We start from the raw sequence: 20,285 nt of genomic DNA, 5'->3' as shown, positions 1-20,285 counted from the left end.
AACAGGTAATAGACTTTCTAGCCCACTGCAGATGGAACGACGATGACAGATACGACAGCAGATGGGATGATAACTCTATAAGGCTCACATTAACTGACCATTATCTGAGCCAGCAGCATGTCTGTCTGGGAGGTAATTGCCTGGGAGAGCCAGAAAATAGACAGTGTAGTAAAGGCAAAAGGCAAAATGCAGAGGAACCTGTATGTGAAATTGCGTGTGTGTGAGAGAGAGAGAGAGAGAGAGAGAGAGAGAGAGAGAGAGAGAGAGAGAGAGAGAGAGAGAGAGAGAGAAAAAAGCAGACTACAGAAAGAATGAGTTAGAGATGGATGGTTCAGACAGACAGACAGACAGACAGACAGACAGACAGACAGACAGACAGACAGACAGACAGACAGACATATAGCTTATGAACAATTACCAACTATTTTCCAGTAATACGTTTTAGAGATTGCATAACACGCAGGCAGTATGCAGGCTGAACACTCTTCCAGCAGAGGAGATTCTGCACTCTCTGATCACTGTGAGATGTGAACTCTCGACCCGTGACTCTCAACTACTGCATTTACCGTCAAGTGCTGGCCTCTGTGGAGATAACAATCTCACAAAGACCATTAATTCACTTTTAAACCACTTCAAATGCACCTGGCCACCTGTGCCTGACTGCGAGGAGCGACTCTCTCAGCTTACTGTCCTCTTTATTGAGAGCTCACAAGGTTGCGATGCAATGCGTTGTGTGAGCTTATAGATTGGCTATTTTGAATAGCCTGTATAATAGACTATGGTTGACTCAGGATTACCAAAATGCTCGCCCCAAAACACAGTCGCCCCGGGGCAAATCCGTCGATCTCTGAACGGTATTCACCTGGTATTCCTAAACGTAACCTCAGTAAACTATGCCTAAACCTAACCTTATACCTAAACGTAACCTCGGTAAAACAGTGCCAAAACCTAATCTTATTCCTAAACGTAACCTCAGTAAAACAGTGCCAAAACCTAACCTTATTCCTAACCTTAACCTCAGTAAAACTATGCCAAAACCTAACCTTATTTCTAACCTTATCCTCAGTAAAACAAATACAAGAACCGCTGGGGAGGAGCTGTCTGCGATATAAATGGGGGCGAGCGTGTTTTGGGGCGAGCCTTCCGGTTACCGATTTCAGTAGCTTGCACCCGTATGCTGGAAAGATAAGCTCCGCCCCTGGAGTGAGGGAGGCCGTGAAAGAGAGAGAGGAACCGGAAAACAATGTCTTCCTGTCAGTGTTGGTCACACCACACTGAACAAGTCTTTCAAGTTTTGACATAAATGCAATCACTCTCCCTGGGACTAGCTTCCACAGAAAGCTTTTCTGTGGAGGAGAAGGAGAGGAAAAATTAGCTTTTAGATCTGTTATTTTCGGTCAATATATTTGGAGTTGCGGGGAAAAAAGGAGGGGACCACGTATCGACCCCTGGGGGACAGCGGTCAAATACACAGGGTTTAAGAGGTTAAAGTCGCTCCAAACAAACTGCATAGACTACAGCTGACAATCAGCTGATGGCACTGTTCTGTGCCTGCATGAGAGGAAATAAATCTACCGTACTGGACAAATACATGAATGAACTAGAAAAAGTGCTCCTCGGAGCACAGGTCTCCGCCAGGTCAGGTAGGTTATTGTGGGGCAGCAATGTTCGGAATTAGCCAATCAGGATGGAATATGAAAAATCGGACGGAACCATCTTGATCACTTGACTATAGAGACAATGTGTACCGATTTGCATGATGTTTGAATTTGTAGGAGTAATATAAAAAAGAAGTTGCAAAATCGGCCTCCTGGTGGCGCTATAATAGGGCAATGTTAAAAGGGTGGAATTTGTTCTTCAACATAGTGCGAATGTGCGTGCAAAGTGTCACCGCAATCGGACGCTGCATTCATGATTTGTGGCATTTTGTTCAAAACGGGCCACTCCTGCAAACTTTAGATGTCAATGTTAGCCAATCAGGATGAAATATGAAAATTTTAAAAGATCCATCGTGATCACATGACTATAGAGATCATGTGTACCAATTTGCGTGAAATTTTGATAAGTTCTGAAGGCTTAATATCAAAAAATGTGTTTTACATAAGTCGGCCTCCTGGTGGCGCTATGAAAGGCAAATGTGAAAAATGCAGGGCAGTTGTTTTTCCTTGGCCTCTAGGGATTTTCATGCAGATCGTGCAGATCGGTGCAGTTATAGTTAAAAACACAAATCGGCCATTTATAGCGCCACCATGAGGCTGATTTGAACATTTTCAAGTGGCATTTATTCCTCTGCCTAGTGGGAATGTGCGTGTGAAATCTCACGGAAATCGCAAGCTGCGTTCATGATTTGAGGCATTTTGTTGAAAACGGAGCAATCCTGCAAACTTTGGAAGCCAACCGTAGCCAATCAGGATGAAATATGGAAAATTGGACAAATCTGTGTTGATCACATGACTATAGACATAGTGTGTACTGATTTGCGTGATGTTTGGATAAAATCTGTAGGAGTTTTGTCAAGAAATGTCTTTTGCAAAAAGCGGCCTCCTGGTGGCGCTATAAAAGGCTCATTTGAAAAATTTGGGGCAGAGGTTCTGCTCTGGCATCCAGGGAGTGTGTGTGCACAGTTTCGCTGCGATCAAGCCAACGGTGCCAGAGATTAGCTGTACACAAAATGACAGAATGACGGACATACGGACACACGGACACACACACGGACGGACGGACAGGGGGCAAAACATACTCTCTCGCCATGCCTTTCGGCCTGGCGGAGACAATAATGTTAAAGCCTGCCACTCACAAAAAGGTGACCGACTCTGTAATGAAGCTCTTTGAGTTGTTGAACACACTCCTGCAGTGGGCAGGGTTTTTGATCATCTGTGACACAGACTTTAAATGTGACGTTTTTTTTTGCCAGAAGTGAGTACGTTCCATAAAAGTATTGAGTCCATTAAGTGCTGCAAGTCTCTCTCTCCATCCCTCCTTCACACACCCACACACACATGCTCTTTGCCTCACTGTGCAATGTGCATGCTGTCCAAATAACGTTTCTGGTTTGCACTGGGCAAATGTGAGTGAAATCCTCTCCCTTCCCCACCAATTAAACATACTGAATTGGGCCCCGCTAAATGCATGGCCGCACATTGGTCGCACATTTACATGATTCACTTTCAGGCACAATTGACCGACAACGGCTTGGTGTGTATTAGGGATGAAATGACTATAGATTCTGATGGCACGGTTATTATGATTTCATGATTATCACAATTATTAAGTGTAAATAATACATACAAAATAAACACTCTTTGGAAGAAAATCAAAGCTACATCTTTAAACATCCATGTAGGCTGCAGAACCTCTGTCTGCGAGGTTCTTCAACTGCATAACAAAACAGTATTTTCCGTTCTGCATTTCTTTAGGACCTGAGTAAATATGATTTTTTGGTTATACTGAGCCTCTACGGTTAATGAATCGTGAAGTTCTAAATCGTGGTTAATAGTAACACCCGTTAATAGTTACATCCCTTGTGTGTATAGAGCTTTAAGCCTCCTTCTGAACCGCCCCAGGCATTACCTACAGCACTGGTTCCCAAACTTTTTATCTCAAGACCCAATCCACAGGATCCAAAATAGTGAAAATAGCAGATCTACAAGCTCACAAGCTTGTAGATCGGCTATTTTCGCTACTTCTTAAACATTTGTCTTCTAATTTATGGAATTTTTATTTTTTTATTTATGATTTTTTTCTAGAAAAATCATTGAATTTGTTTCTAATTCATGAAACATGTAGCTTTTACATTTATTTATTTTTTAAATGAAAATGTTTTGAAATAATAATTTCAAAGAAAATGTAGGAAAAGATCAATAAAAGGATATTTATTGACTTGTCACCCATAAAAATGTGTCTGCGACCCACAAATGTACGACCCACTATATACCCACTATATACACTGTTTGTACAGTGTATAGCCCCGTAGAGAGGGAGGACATTTGGCCTTACCGGCAGGCTTGGAGTTGACGGGAGAGTTGGGGTGACGTGTTGTGTTGGTCATGCGCGTTTTCCTCCTCCTGAAGAAGCTCCGCAGGATGCCACACTTCAGAGACTCCAGCAGGGTGCTCTTCCCGGAGCCCGAGTGTCCAAACAGCTTCAGCTTGATCCTGGGTTGGACCGTCTGAGTAGGCCTCAGCTGCTGGATGTAGTTCAGCTTGAGGTTGTCCTGAAGCAAAAAATAATAATCCAATAGACAGACAATGGTCCGTTAACCCATTCAATCCGCTCAACGCATACCTACTGTGTCATTTTACATTAGTTTTTGCTATAACCATTATTTTATATTTTGGGATTTTCAGAAATAGCAGATTTACAAGCTCCTTGAAAAAAGGTTGAGAATCACTGCTTTAGGACAATGGTTCTCAAAGTGGATTCCAGGGACACTCAGAGTTCCTTTTGGAGGGTCTAAATGTACCCGTACAAGTCTGTAACTCTGACAGTATACAAATGGAACCAAATGGACCCGTTAGGGACTGTGAGAGTTAAGGGGAGACCTTGATATTTTAAAGTTTGAGAATCATTGCTTTAGGAGACCATTCACTGAGCAGCAGGCATACAGGTATGCATCTAAAGGTGGATACGTTTATCTAAATGATCTTTTCTTCCCCCGGGTTCCATCGGTGCATACATTTTTGAGACCCGAATCAAACCAGCCAAGATAACGTCAACACCAGTACTTCAGCACTGAGTCTGAATATGGTGCAAGGTCAAGACGAACAGAAGGAAACACTGCAGAATTTCTTGGCATATTCTCAACAAGGGTCTCTGGACCACGGCTGGTAATATTTCACACCGTTCCCTACTTCCCTCACAGGGACATTCATATTCTGCTGTACCGTTCAGTACACGTCAAGCGTTCAATTCAAGAGCCTTCTATTGGAGAGTTACGTCAACTACGGGGCAGAAAGCAGCACCGGTCATGTGGTTCATGTAAACTCGAAATAGTGACAAACGCTCATAGACTCCAGTGCATTCCGTAAACTCCCGGGTTCAGGGCTTTGTCACTATTCGCCAATAGAAGGCTCTGTAGAAGACTGGCCCGATGAAGTGAACGGAGGTGATGCAACTCTCCTTATACGGCTCTGGTTCAACTGGGTCGGAATCTGGTATCATAGCAACTGGCTTCCTAACTTTTCATGTTCATCAAACTATTCTGCCTTTGGATGGAGTTCTTGTCATCCTGGAAGACAGTTATCAAAGAGAGAGAGAGGCCTCAACTCCACAGAAAAATCCAGTGTAAATTAATTTAACTGAGGATCCTTATGGTCTTGACACTTTCAGAATTAAAGGAGTAGTTCACCCAAAAAAGGCACAAAGAGACTTTGTGTCTCCTACTGGATACATTAGGGTCTTTATTATTATCATCAAAGTATTGTCTTAGGAATGCGACAAAAACAAAAAAATCTCTATGACAGTGATTACCTGTGGGCCATGAGGATATTGCAAGTGGGTCCCCAAACAATTGGCAAAACACAAGATTTTTAATGATAATATAACATTAATAATACAAAATTATGATACAGAGAAATAAGAACTTACTACGTAGGTTCCATTGATCCAAGTCGGGAACACAATCGATCGATTGATCATTAAAATAAGCACTCACTAAAATTGCACACGGCCCACCCACTTGCACACGGCCCACCCACTTGCACACAGCCCACCCACTTGCATACGTACCACTGAAGTGGTCAGATGGCTGAGCCTGCGACTGCTTTCAAGATTTTCAAGTGGGCCCTGATCCAGAAATGTTTGGGAGCCACTGCATCATATAACCATGCTGGTTCTATGATGATGATGATGGTTAAATATGCATCATGCATCAACAGACCTGCACTAAACCTCTATCCATCCAGCTAGTATTTAGTAACGTGTTTGTTCTCTAACTTTGCCATATGCCTGTACATGTCTATTAACCCATTCAATCCGGGAACGCATCTGTGTCATTTTCAGATTTCTTTGTCTATTCAAAAAAATACAAGCTACAAGCTCATAGCACGGCACCGAGTGCCGCGCTATGAGCTTGTAGATCTGCTATTTTGGAGAAGAAAAAAACAATCGAAAAAAGAAAAAATAATTGGTGCAAATCTTTGAATATAGCATTTTTGAATAGCCCAAAGTATAAAATAATAGCTACAGTATAGCCAAAAAAAACAACTAAAATGACAGTATGCGTTCCCGGATTGAACGGGTTAAAAGACAAACAGTTGTGAGGTTTCTCACATTCAACAAGCTGTTCTTCTCAGTCACAGAAGTGATATTCACACCATCTACATGCTATGCTATGCTACCGGTATCAGACTGCCTCTCTCGTCAAATCAACACAGTGAAATATATAATAATAAAAATAACAATAGGATCCTCCTTTCAATGTTAGTAGTGGAATAAATTAAAACTCTTTGACAAATTTAGAGATAAGAGATCAATCCTATTGTATGCTTATACTTAATGAGAGGTTCATGTGGTGTTTGGATCGCCTCCAAATTCTGGGGTTCAGTCTTTGATTAGGGTGCTTTTAATTTACGCAGTGGAACTTGCTGTGCACCGTCAAGCCTTTTTAGAATTTCGGAAGCCAATTACAGGCGAACATTGTGGAATACCAATAGAGCACCGAAGTCCTGACGTCACTCGTTCATCCCCAGGTTTGCGGAAGTAATTTCTCTATGGAGAATAACATTGGGTCATCTTAGAATCGTCTCATATAAGAATTGTGGTCCAAAAATAAACACCGCGTGTCGGCGTTATTGTCAGGGAGGAGGTTCTGTGTCGTTTATGATAGTCAGTCACTTATATTTGATACAGTCTGTTTCTGGCGAAAATGTAACTAATTCGGCGGAAGTAACATTATCGTTTTCTCACCGTCAGTTGATGCTTCATATCCATAAGAGTCAACCCGCCGGGGTCATGTGTTTATTTTTGGAACACAGTTCTTATTTGACGCGATATTCAATACGTCTATGGGATTCAGAACGGGGGTGGAAAACTGCAAACCAGGTAGACAAACAAAGGATGTGTAAATGACGTCAGACTTCGGCGGTCTATAGAGGGTAGGCGTGTGACATCATCATCAAACCCGGAAGTTATGCAGGAATGCCTACTGAGTGTCAAAAAAAATACTTTCTGGCCTTGACAGCCCATGCATCCAAACGGAAAAGTCATATCTGACGCGGCTTCCTCGGCGCAGCGCGGCGGCAAAAAAAAAGTTTCCGTTTTTTCAGGCTGTTTGTGTAATACTGCTTCCTATTGTTTAGGAGTAGTACTGCATGTGTGTGTGTGACTGTATGTGTGGAAAATCAGGGCAGAGGATTATTTGAATTGTGCAATGATACATGATGGAATATGATTAAGGATTATTTTGATTATGGTAACCTCACATTTCATATCATGACATAAATGTAACTTTCACAAGCCCCCCCACCCACAAGGGGGGCAGTCAGGGCATTTGGGGGGGCATTGCAATGATTCTCATATGAAATGATGGGCATGGTTTTGAATAGTTATCTGAACACGATTAATCTCGGGTCTCTGAGAATCAACTGCTTCTCAAATACCAGCAGGCATGACTCATGGCACGAGTCACGGTTTCTCAGATTAGGACAGCATATAATGCAAAGGATGGCAGTTTTCACAGTCTCACACGCTGCATTGAATGTCAGCAAGTTGTCTGTTGAAAACTGAAGATTTAATAATAATACATAAACATGATATTAACCATTCAATGCAAGCATCTACAGATGATCACGAGGACATATTCAATTTGCTTTACAGATGCTTTCAGTAACACAAATAATGACTCACCATGCAGTGCATTTATTACCAGACTACATTACCACCAGGATGAGGCATTATCTTGATAGTTTCAGGAGATGGTTTAGGCTAGGGCACCGTATCTCAAACAGGGGTCCATGGCATAATTACAGGTGGGCCATGGGAAGGGTTTTGAAAATATTTAAAATATATATATATTGTGGATTGGTATCAATATGTTTAAATGATATTTCCATCAAATTATCATTGTTTTTACTAATAGGCGTAGTGTGGGAAAAAGGCTTATGAAATATGAAATATTGACCGTTGCGCACCGACAATAGACAATCGACAACCTCACAATGCGTCACAGCAGCATGCAACAACTAGGTATAAAATAATTCTTGTCCTTAAAATACAAGTGAACATAGTTTAACTCCTTGAACACCTTGATAGTAGAACCCTCTGCCCCCTGCCCCCTCCTTTCTCTGTAAATATCTAGCTCTACCTCATGATTCTATTTATTTTTTATTTTTTATTCCCATATGTTTTGTAGTGTAATTGTATTGTATTGAATGTTATTATGTGTTACTGATGAACTGAGTACAATGGACCACAATGGAAACAAGCCCCCTGGCTTTTTGTGTTATCCTTTTACCATAACCTTTGACTGAACTGTTGACAATTTGGTTAATAAAGTATTCAATCAATCAATCAATCAATCTAGCCATAAGATCATTCATGTTAAAAATAGAGTTCCACTGGTCTAGGGGATCTTTGAATACACATCATACACATTTTCTAGTTTTATGCCTTAAGCACAGAGGTGAGAGACAGAAAAAGAATAGTGAAATCTAACAGATTCATGGTGTAAATGTTTCATTCTACGCCTCACAGCACATGAGGTGTGATCAAGCATTTCGAGAGTTGGGTGTGGGTTTCCTGTTCTATTTCAAAACGTAATCATTCATACCACATACCACAAAATCTGAAATGTGCTTAGAAGTTTATTTGTGTGTGTGTGTGTGTGTGTGTGTGTGTGTGTGTGTGTGTGTGTGTGTGTGGGGGTGTGTGTGTGTGTGTGTGTGTGTGTGTGTGTGTGTGTGTGTGTGTGTGTGTGTGTGTGTGTCAAATTTGCATACCTTCTTAAGCCTGCCTAGTAACGCAACGATGTGTTCATGTTGTTCACTGGAAGCCAGATCCTCTGCAGTCTTCCCATCCTATAGGAGAGAAACAGACAAAAGAGTCACTAAGGGATAGATAGAAACAGACAAGAGTCACTAAGGGATAGATATATGGATATACTGTATGGCTATAGATAGATAGATCTGTGCAGGCAGTGTTGACAGTCCAGGAAGCCAAAGTCACAGGGGCCTTTCCCTACTGCCCCACTCCACTGTGGCCACAACCACCACCACCAAGAGCTTGTTTCACTGAGATTCAAATATTCAATTATTCACATGTTCTAGAATATTCCATTTCAGATGACTGAGAACCACAAGCAATCACACTTGTTATGAGGTCAAATCCTTTGGGCTACAGCTCAAAAGAGAAAAACTAGCTGGGACAAAAATAACTGAAATAACTTGATGGCTGCTTTGGTAGGCTGGGAATGCTGTGTATAGAGGAATACTTGTTAAACATCCAGTATATGGTTTAAAGAAACTGAGCTGTTAGCCAACACATTAAACCACCAGCTTGCCATACAACTCACTAAGACAGACAACATGAGAGATAACAGGCGAGACATTGAGTCAGAAACATATTAGCTAAAATAATGACTCTGGAGGTGCCTGGTCGCTCAGCCAGTTAGTGCACAGACCACATGTTCAATGGAAGCACAAGGTCCGGGTTCAAATACGACCCTTGTCTTGTTTCGCATGTCCCACCTCTCTCTGTCCCTGGTTTCCTGTCCTTCTACACTGACCAGGCTGAAATGACAGGCCATGATTCTGTCACTGATATGTGCTTTTGGCTGCTTTGGAACTTGAACTGCTTTGACAAAAGGTATCCGAGTGGGGAGAGTCACTTTCCGACTGACACATATTAACACAGTTGATACTAAAACTAAATTTCTGGTGACCAAAGAAAACGCAATGTTTGCCAATAAAAAAAGGGTGCATCAGCCTAAAACTTGGAAGCAGAACAAGACTGTTGCAAATGTCAACAGTCACTTCATGTTTACCTTCTTTCATTCATTATCTCTGTGTTGACTGTTGAGCATACTGATCCATATTCAATGGAACAAAATGCATTTGGTGGTGGAAACACCACTTCTACATCTCTCTGCTCCTGAGATGTGACCAATTATGTAGACTCATTTTAACCTTTGACTTGATTGTGAAAATGTTAACCATCTCTTCGTGACAGCCATCTAATTTCATGAAAATCTGCCCCATGGGGGGCGCCGATAAGGCGCATACCACATATCACATATAGGCGCATACCACATATAGGCTCTAATGCAGCCTGACAGCAAGTCGCGGGTTCAATTCCCAAGCCTGACAGCCTTTGCTGCGTGTCACTCCCCGTCTCTCTCTCCCTGTTTCCTGTGACTCTTCACTGTACTACAATCCAATGAAGGCAGAAAAGCCCAAAACGTATATATAAAAAGAGAGAAAATCTGGCCATACCATATTATTATTTTGTTTATAGACACAAACACACACAGACAGGAGAGATTACAATACCTTGCCACACGTATGCTGTGGTAAAGGTACATTGTTATACTGTTGTGTTACACATGCACAGATACACACAACTCGTCTCTCTCTCTCTCTCTCTCTCTCTCTCTGTCTCTCTCACACACAGTACATACGCCTCCATCCATCTCCACAAATGGCCTAGCTGACAACTCTCTCTCATTTCCCCTTCTTCAGCGTGTTGACACAGAAACACAATAGCTCCAATGAGCATCATGTCTCTGCCCACTACGCCGTCAATCTGTCATCGTGAAGCCCTGGCTTCTTTACTACTCTCACAGGACCACACAAACACACATTTTATTACTATATTTGTGAGGACATAAAAATTCAACAGTAAGACAGCAATTCTAGATATGCCATTTGTCCCATTTTAATCGTCCCTTTTAACTCTCTCAGTGCCACGCCCGAGTTATCCCGAGTTTTTCCTGAATACCCTCAGTGCCAGAACGAGAAATCCCGAGTTTTTACTTTTGACTGTAGTCGCGCTATTCTGTTTATTTTTCATGATCACTTTCGCTTCCTGACTCCTTCAGACTCATTGGGTTCCGGTTTCATGAAGCAGATTCCGTTTCCGGTTCTCATTTTTTTCCCGCGGTCATTTTCGGCCAGAATAGGGAAAGTCACGGTTTTTCACACGGTATAAAAAACGAACGGAGAGGTCCACGTCTACTCTCTTTGGTCTGGGTGACGATCAGTCATCGTAGTCGTGTATCACATCGTAATTTAGCCCGATTGCGAAAATGTCACATCCGGTTATGACCGGATGTGACGTGAGCCTGTTTGGGAGGGGGCGAGTGAGCCAGCGAGGTCATCAATGTGTCGATTTGCTGCTCTCTACTGGTAGAACTGTCGTATGGGTTTAAAAACCCAATCAGATAATTTATTTGAATGAAAAATTAAAAAATTAAAAAACACGCAAATTGCTGGCACTGGGGGAGTACTTTATGAAAATACTCTTGGCAGTGAAAGAGTTGTTAACCATAACCCTTATTTTCAGATAAGTATAAATCAGGCATAACTCCAACCCTAACCCCTAAACCTCATCTCTAAATACTTAATCTGCAGCATTGTAGATTTTTTGATATTATACTGTTTAGACTGCCACAAAACGTGAACTAGAAAGTAGATGAAGACTTGTGCATCTTCCCATCCAATTAGAGTATGCAACATTTCATGAAGGCGTCTTTAATTTTTCTAGAGGTATGCAACACCGTCGGCAGAGGTTCTCGACACGTTTTGACGTCTCTTTCGGCATGCAAAGCACACACACACACACACACACACACACACACACACACACACGAGAACAGAACATGATGTCTACAAATGGTGCCAAATGGCTCCTGAAAATATTACAAAAACATTACGGATATGGAACAGAATATGGAGTCCTCTCTCTCTGTCCATCCAACTATGGAATGCTGCTCAGAACAACCCACTGACCATGAGCCACAGCAGAATGAATTATATATCCCAATACCTGCTTTCTGGATTAAACATGCATAGTGCCTTAGCCATCATACAATATTAACAAGAAGAGAATAGCACAGTGAGAAGGAAAAAAACTCAACTGGCACTTTCCGTTTCCTAGAGTAGCTCAGACGGTTTAATTTTTAAAGCTACAATCCGGGAATTACTGTAGTATAGTATGTTAATGGAATATAACTAGCACATCTGCAGTGGTTGGAGGTAATCTATATCTTTTTTTATATTTATATTTATTATAATTCGGACATCATTGCAATGTAGAATATTGAATAAATATTGAATAAAATAAAAGAATAAAAACGACACATTCTATCTACCAGGCTAACTCTGTGGTCTTAGAGTGTCTGCCCTGAGCCTGGGAGGACGGGGTTCAATCCCCTGGCCGGGTCATAACAAAGACTATAGGACACTCAGCATCAAGGGTTGGATTGGGGGCATGTCCCTGTGACATACTATCATCATGTCCAGGGGTACATCCCGTACATCAGGGTCGAGGGATGTACTTGTACAGAAATAGAATATAGGCTCCTGCCCTATGGGCCACAAGGCTCGGCCTATGGGCCACAAGGCTCGGATATTCTATCTATAGGAGAATGAAAATTTCTCTGTAGCTAAAATGACAGAAATAGTGAATGAGTGAGAGAGTGAGTGAGTGACAAATAGCTAAAAAGTGTATAAGTGTATGAGTGATAGTGATAGTTAAGAAAAGTGACAGTTTTACTGACAGCTATAATGACTTCATCTTTGGATAATGACGAATAATTTACTACACTCTCAAGTGTTGTGTCCCTCTGGCTTGGGCACTAAGACTATTCTAACTATTCTTCACACGATTTCTTGTTGGCATACTCCATAGTCACCATAGACCGGAAAAAATGCCCCTGGTTTCTACAGACCCTAAATGAAGCCTATTTTTCAACGATTTCAAATCCGCCATCTTTCTATATCCGGTCCGAAAAATTTACCCGGAAATTAATGGTATTGGTTGGGACCAGAGCAGGGGTGGGAATTAATGCTATTGGTTGTGTAGCTTGTCAATCAAAATCATCACAAGGTAGCCACACCCCTCCTAAAAGCATACCCGACTTTATCATATTTTTTTTTATAAATGGGACCATAATTTACCAAAACGCATATCATGGTGATTGAAAGAGGACTTTAAACTAGCAACTGGAAGCATATATAGTATTTATGATAATGTTTATTAAGGTAATAAAATCAAGTGTAAAGTTCGGCAAAAACCCATGAACCGCTTGAATAGAGCCTAATTGCTTCTGACGCCAGCAGGGGTAAAACAGCGAGACTACAGGCTATTCATATGAACTGTCACTTCCTATATAGCCTCAATTTACAAGCCGGATGCTAGCCCCTTGGTAGACACTAGTGCGCTCAGTTATAGATGAATCTGTATTCATGAAGAACATACTGTACCACAACTCTGTCATTTCAGCTTCATAAAGAAAAGTATTTCAAACAGATTGAACCCTAGTCACGGCTTTAGACTTGGGGAAGGGCAGTGTCAGTTTTACAGAGCTGCGACTGACAGAATAAAGTTTCAGAGCTCTGTAACAGAGCATCATGCTCTGTTATATGATATGACAACTCTACAGCTCATGGGGAAACTAGAGCTTCAAGGCATGCAACAGAATAACTTTCTTTTCAGACTTGTTGCCACCTTTTGTACTTCTGCTCTGCACAATGCATTATTAACTTATTTTGTCTGACAGATTTGTGTGTAGGTTTACCACATCACATTAGGTTTGGAACTGTATACAGTTACACCTTGACAATGTCCACTTGATACACTATCTGACTTTTGAATTTAGACTGCTGTGAACGTAGAGGTAGACGGCACAGTCGTTGTGCGTATCATTATTTCATAGAACGAGTGACTGTACAACATAATAAGACAGATTCTGATCTTTCCATGAAGGTGAATGCAGTTGCAAGCAAGATTTCATGACTAAAACACAGCCATGAGCCTTATCGCTGTCGGGCAGAAACCTTGTATGTCCAAAACCATTACTTTTCAGGAAAGAAAAAAGAACCTGTGTTCCAATAATGTAGGTATTATTTAGTCACTTTACGTTAATACTTTTCACTGGTTATAAATACTATAAAGCACATCAACAGCTGACAGACTTAACCACTTTCAACCGGGCGATCCCTTCAGTGCATGTCATAGGCGAACATTTTCCAAAATGTTTCAAAAATGGGGACACTAGCAGATCTACAATCTCACATCGCGATGTATTGTGAGCTTGTCGATCAGCTGTTTTCATACAATAAAAGATGGAATAGGGCGTTAATTTATGAATAAACATAAAAAGATGAAATATGCTGACACAATGTTTCTGCCTGACGGCGACAATATGACAGTGGAGGACACGGGTATCTTTAGGCCATTCAGCTCTGAAAACCAATCAGATCAGTATTGATGGAATGGAGTGCAACTCAGTTTTAAGAAGGCGGTCCTAATGTTTAGACACTTGGTGCGTTCTTTGTGCTGCAGCGGAAGCCTGCAGATTAACCCATTAAGACCTGGAACTGTGTCATTTTTAGATTTGAGCTAAAAAGCTTTATTTTACACTTTGGCTATTCAAAAATAGCAGATATACAAGCTCATAGCGCGGCACCGAGTGCCGCGCTACGAGCTTGTAGATCTGCTATTTTTGAAAAATCGTGAAAATGTGTGCAAATCTTTGAATATATATATTTTTAAAGCGAATATTTTTAACTCAAATTTTTGCTTCTGGGGGGTCCCTGGAACAAAATATTTTGATGGGGGTCCGCGGCGAAATACATATCATTTTGGGGGTCCTTGACATGAAAAAGTAGAAACATACGTTTTTCAGAAAACTGTTGGGATTTAGGAGACATGTAGAATCGGCTTCAGGTCTTAAAGGGTTAAACCCTCTTTTGAGAGAAAGACGTGTCATCAGCTTTTCTACTTTCATTTCCCATATTTGCGAGTGATCGCACCGCGGCTCGCTCTACAGCTGCAAACTAGCTCAAGCAGAAAATTAACTATCCAAACCCTCACTGCATAAATAATAAGTAAGCCCTAATTTGAATGTCCACAAATTGAGTCAAGAAGAGATGAGCTGAGACGCACAGGAGCTGTGCCATGCATATGGTTCATCCATAATATTTTCCTGAAGCATGTCAACGCCACCCATCCTCTCTGCATGTTAATGCGTTCTCATCTCTACTGGACAGCAAAGCTATTCAGCTATGAACACACTCACGCAGCATCATTAATCATACAACCAGAAGAGGCTCTTGACCAACCAACGCCTGTGCCCGGAACACCGAAGCAATACAAAGTGCTTTCATGTCCTGTTGCAAACACACCTTCAATACACGGCCATAGAATAACATTCATGCCATGAATAGAAAAGAACACACTGTGGCTTTATAGTTACCCCCCACACACATATATTCTTGACACGAGCAATGCATCAAGCAGTATTCTGTGCAGAGCATGAATAGGCCGGTCACAATTATTACATAATCACAAATTATTTGAGATAATCGCGATTATTATTTTGAGATAATCGTCATAATCGTTTCCATGTTGAAAAATGAAAATTAAAAAGGAATGACAAAATAGTGAAAATACCTGATCTACAAGCTCACAACGGGCCGCAATTCGACACATTTATTTACTGTTTAGTATATATAAAATGATTAAATATGTCAATGATTTATTTTGGTATATTTATGTTGTTTGTCATATCTGCCCTGTGCAACTTCAAAGCCGAACAGAAATGTAATCTTGATTCCTATGTTCCGGTGTTCAACGACAAAGCACAATTAAGTCGTTAATCGCAATTATTTGTGTGACAATTAATCGTTATGTAACATTTCATAATCGTTCGTGACCCCTAAACACGAAGAAAGCCGCTTTAATGACTTACATTGGTGATGGCATCGATGTTGGCTCCAGACAGGCAGAGATGGCGAACCACCTCCAGACCACCATTGTTCGCTGCCAGGTGAAGAGGAGTTCTTCCGTACTGGACAAAGAAACAAGATGGTACACGCTTGTTCAGTCTGAGGTTACACACAGGTCAAATACCCATACAAACATTTCATTAGAGGCAGAAGTAGGAGTACAGCTTGATGCCAATATGTTTTGCTACAAAATATTTTAATATATAATCAATACAATGTTCCACTCTGTCAAGTGAAGAAAATGCAACTAATGAGCGTTAAGAATATCATTATATCATTTGAAAAATGTGATATCTAGGATGAGAAAATGTAAGTATAACACATTATTGAATATTATTTAGGTGATAAGTCATCATGCACCATTTAATTGCGAAATAGTCAATCAGCATTAGAGCCGAGCTTTATGGTGTTGCTAAGGTAAACAATATGAGCAGAATCAAACTTTATCCACTCCATGACAAACTGCTGTTATGTTGTTCCTGCTGAGACTGCTGTATTGATTCAAATACAACATGGTATTCATTACATTTTCATTCACCACAAACAGAAATGCAGACAAAGCTCCCAGTTCCGTCGGTATTTCTCCACCCAAGTGATATGACATTTCAGAAACTGAATACATGCCGACAATAGCAATATGAATAAATCAAAACACAGGCTAGTATTGCTCCTTCCTGATGCACATCGCCACCCAAAATGTCTCCCTGTGTGAAAGCTGAGAGGGTTTAGGCTGTCTGTGAAAAGCAACCCCGTCTCAGAATACATTAGAGTACTTGGTGTCAAAATAGGATGCGGCTTCACAAGAGACAGAGAATTGTTGTGGGAAGTGGTGCGCAGCCCATGGCTTACAGCAGGCTGGCATCGTGTGCATTCACATAAAAACGGGTGAGGCGAGAGCTGCCCTTAAGGAAACGTTGGGCTTAATTTCAGAATGATCTACACAGCAAAGGTATTCCTAGGTGTAAGTCAGGGAAAAGTGCATCTTGTCTATACTAAAAAAAACATTTAGAGGAGCAGCTTTCAGAATATCCAATGTTTTAATACGTTGTTAAAAAAAAGGTTGTAAAAATCAAAAAAGGAAATGTACACATTATCTTCACTTTGATTAGGTTGAATCACAGGGCCCTCATTTCCACAATTACTGTGTGATTACAGAGTAATGAACCATAATGTATGCAATTTATGAGCGGTAAACAGAAACTGTGTGAGACAGGGAGAGCGAGCTTTGGGTTCCTCTCTCTTTGCCACATGCATTCCCCTCACCATGTGATGTGAATGGTAATCGTTCGATCAAAACCACGTTGTGGTTGAGAAGTCTGCTTCGTTGAAACATAACTAGTGGTGTCCAGTTTTGTTACAGTAAAAGTATGCTGGAGATATGGGAGAAAAACAGGAGCTGTATTCCTGAGGGTTACTGGTATGTACCATCAAATCAAGATCAGCAGCCATTACAAATCCATGTGCTAAACTTAGAGAGATTATCGATCAGATACACTCACAAGCCCTCTTGATCTCTTGTCCATTAAAGACTGACTATCCTTCCGTTTGAAAAAGGCAGAAGTTCACAGACACACGCATGCACCCACAGTCTCCTCCGAGACTGCAGTCCAACCATCTGTCCTTTCTGTTATTGATCACAAGTAACCCTGACTTCTTCTCTGTATTCCAACCATCTGTCCCGTCTCTGTTACTGCTCACTAGATCAACCCAGGACCAGAGCTTGATATCTGACAGCAGCTGTGTGTCCATAGTGCACTGGTTCTCAAAGTGGGGTCCATGGATACCCATGGGTCCTTCAGGGGGTTCGAGGGGGATCTACAAGCTGTACAAGGGGGGATCTACAAGCTCACAGCGCGTCGAGATGCGACGCGTTGTGAGCTTGTATATCTGCTATTTCTGAAACATATTGAAAAATCTTAAAAAACTGAAAATGTCAGGGGTCCTTGGCACAAAACATTTTCAGATGGGGGGTCTGCTGGCCGAATACATATCAATTTGGGGGTCCCCCGACGTGAAAATGTTCGAGAACCACCGACGTAGTGAAGCCATGCTCTCCTGACCTTGTTAGCCAGGTCCAAGCTGGCCTTGGCGTGGCAAATCGCCGTGACGATGGGCAGGTTGCCGTCCTTGCAGGCGATGTGCAGCGGCGTGTTGCCGTGGCGATCCTGCTGGTCCACGTGGCAGTGGTGTCTGAGGAGGCAGCGGACCACCTCCACCTGACACCTTCTGACCGCCAGGTGGAGGGCTGTGTGGCCGTCCTGGACACAACACACACACACACACACACACACACACACACACACAATGTTGAACACTTACTTAACCCATTAAGATCTGAGGCCTATCATAACAGTTTTCTGAAAAACGTATATCGTTGCTGTCGGGCAAAAACCTCTCATCTCCAAAATAACTTTTCGTGTTTTTTCGTAAATGGATGCCCTACTTGATCATACTACAGCGTCACACAAAAGTATCAAAAAAATCTGCAACCTTGTAGATCTGCCATTTTTGATACTTTTGAATTTGAATCTTGAAAAGTAACAGTTTTGGGCATATGAGGTTTCCCCCCGACAGACGATATATAGCTCAAATCTAAAATGACAGATGCTTTCCCGGTTTTAAGTGGTTAAAATAAATGTCATTTGGGAAAGCAGGCACAACAATCGTTATGCTTCATTTATTATTCCGTTAGGCTTTATTATAGATTCCTGCACAAGCCACACTGTAAAAAGTAGTCAGTAGGCCTAGTTTGATTGAGCCTTGATTTTTAATTCTTCGTACCATGCTCTCACATGGCGCCAAAAATAGCCAATCACAACGTGTCGTGATGCAACGCGTTGTGAACTAGTCTAGTAGATCTGTTATTTCGTAAGACAGGAGGCTTGTGCCTGCTGTCCCAAATGAGACATACAGTAGGTGGTGGATTGCTGCTACCTTGTCTGTACCCTCCATGTTGGCTCCATTCTCCACCAGGCATTCCACGATGTCGCTGAAGCCTCGTGCCGAGGCCGTCAGCAGGGGGCTCTCGCCCTCGCGGTTCCTGGCGTCCACCTGGCACCCTGCCTGGCAGAGGGCACGCGCCACTGCCGAGTAGCCATGCCAGGCAGCACAGTGCAGCGGGGTCTCCTGCTCCTGGAATGACAAGACACAACGTAGACATGGATACAGTATCTATCTATTCATTTTTCCTGTGAAGCACATTGAACTTTTGTTGTCTGAATTGTGCTATATAAAGCTTGATTGATTGATTGATTGATTGATTCACAAAACCTGTGTGTGTGTGTGTGTGTGTACTGTGTGTGTGTGTGTGTGTGTGTGTGTGTGTGTGTGTGTGTGTGTGTGTGTGTGTGTGTGTGTGTGTGTGTGTGTGTGTGTGTGTGTGTGTGTGTGCTTGTATTACTATACTTGTGAGGACCAAATGTCCCCACAAGTATAGTAGAATTTGAGAAATAGACATTGTGAGGACCATTTTGCTGAGAAACAACAAAAAAAGTTGTTTTATGGTTAAAAAACGATTTCTAAAGATACGTTTTCAATTAGAAAAAGATTCAGGTTGGGGTTAGGATTAGACATTTAGTGGTCAGGTTCAGGTTTAGGTATTTTATACTTTTATAGTGTAGTGTAATTTTATAGTTGTGCAGCGCTGGCACACACCGGAAAATAGCCGATCTACAAGCTACAGAGCTTGTAGATCTGCTATTTTTCGGCTTTAGGCTTACGGTTAAACATGCCTAATTTCTTTTCAAAATGGCATTCATAAACTGTGTGTGTGTGTGTGTGTGTGTGTGTGTGTGTGTGTGTGTGTGTGTGTGTGTGTGTGTGTGTGTGTGTGTGTGCACCTACCCTGTCGGCCAGGTCAGGGTTAGCCTGGATACTGCAGAGGTAGCTGATCACGTCCACGTTGCCGTAGCGTGCCGCCACATGGAGCGCTGTTTCCCCACACTGAAACATCCGGACAGAGAGAGACGTTAAGCAGACCATTACCTGATGCCACAACCGTGCTACAAACGCTGTGTCAGCTGAAATGTTAAGATTTTAAATAAACACACAAACAAACAAACAAAGAAATGTGAACGCGTGCTCTAAGGCAGCGGTTTTCAAATTTGGGTCCCGGGAGCCCATATAGGGGTCGTTGAGGGGGCTTCCAGGGGGTCCCCAGCGGAATTTGTTTATGTAGCATCAAAACCAGTTTCACCACTTTGACCCTATTTTATACTTTGGCTAAACAAAATAGACGATCTACAAGCTCACAAAAATCCTCTCTTATGGGGGTCCCTGGCAGTAAATCTTTTCAGATGGGGGTCTGCGGCTAAATACAGATTAGGGGTCCTTGACATGAAA

The 20,285-nt window shown here is 41.9% G+C and overlaps 1 protein-coding gene across 3 annotated transcripts in view; it reads right to left on the bottom strand.

Annotated features, from left to right (window-relative positions):
• Window positions 1–20,285, bottom strand: part of dapk1 (death-associated protein kinase 1) — a 94,999-nt gene that overhangs the window by 11,990 nt on the left and 62,724 nt on the right. For all 3 annotated transcript variants that reach the window (XM_080434023.1, XM_080434022.1, XM_080434024.1), the window contains exons 15-20: window positions 19,788–19,886; window positions 18,879–19,076; window positions 18,005–18,202; window positions 15,908–16,006; window positions 8,937–9,014; window positions 3,997–4,213 (exon numbers count right to left, since the gene is read on the bottom strand). In XM_080434023.1, the coding sequence (XP_080290149.1) occupies window positions 3,997–4,213; window positions 8,937–9,014; window positions 15,908–16,006; window positions 18,005–18,202; window positions 18,879–19,076; window positions 19,788–19,886 (889 nt within the window). The remainder of the gene's footprint in view (window positions 1–3,996; window positions 4,214–8,936; window positions 9,015–15,907; window positions 16,007–18,004; window positions 18,203–18,878; window positions 19,077–19,787; window positions 19,887–20,285) is intronic.

The sequence above is a fragment of the Gymnoscopelus braueri genome (assembly GCF_963280865.1).
Source record: "Gymnoscopelus braueri genome assembly, chromosome: 7".
Lineage (NCBI taxonomy): Eukaryota > Metazoa > Chordata > Actinopteri > Myctophiformes > Myctophidae > Gymnoscopelus > Gymnoscopelus braueri.
The sequence above is the reverse complement of the archived record's forward strand: the minus strand, read 5'-3'. Positions and strand labels throughout refer to the sequence as shown.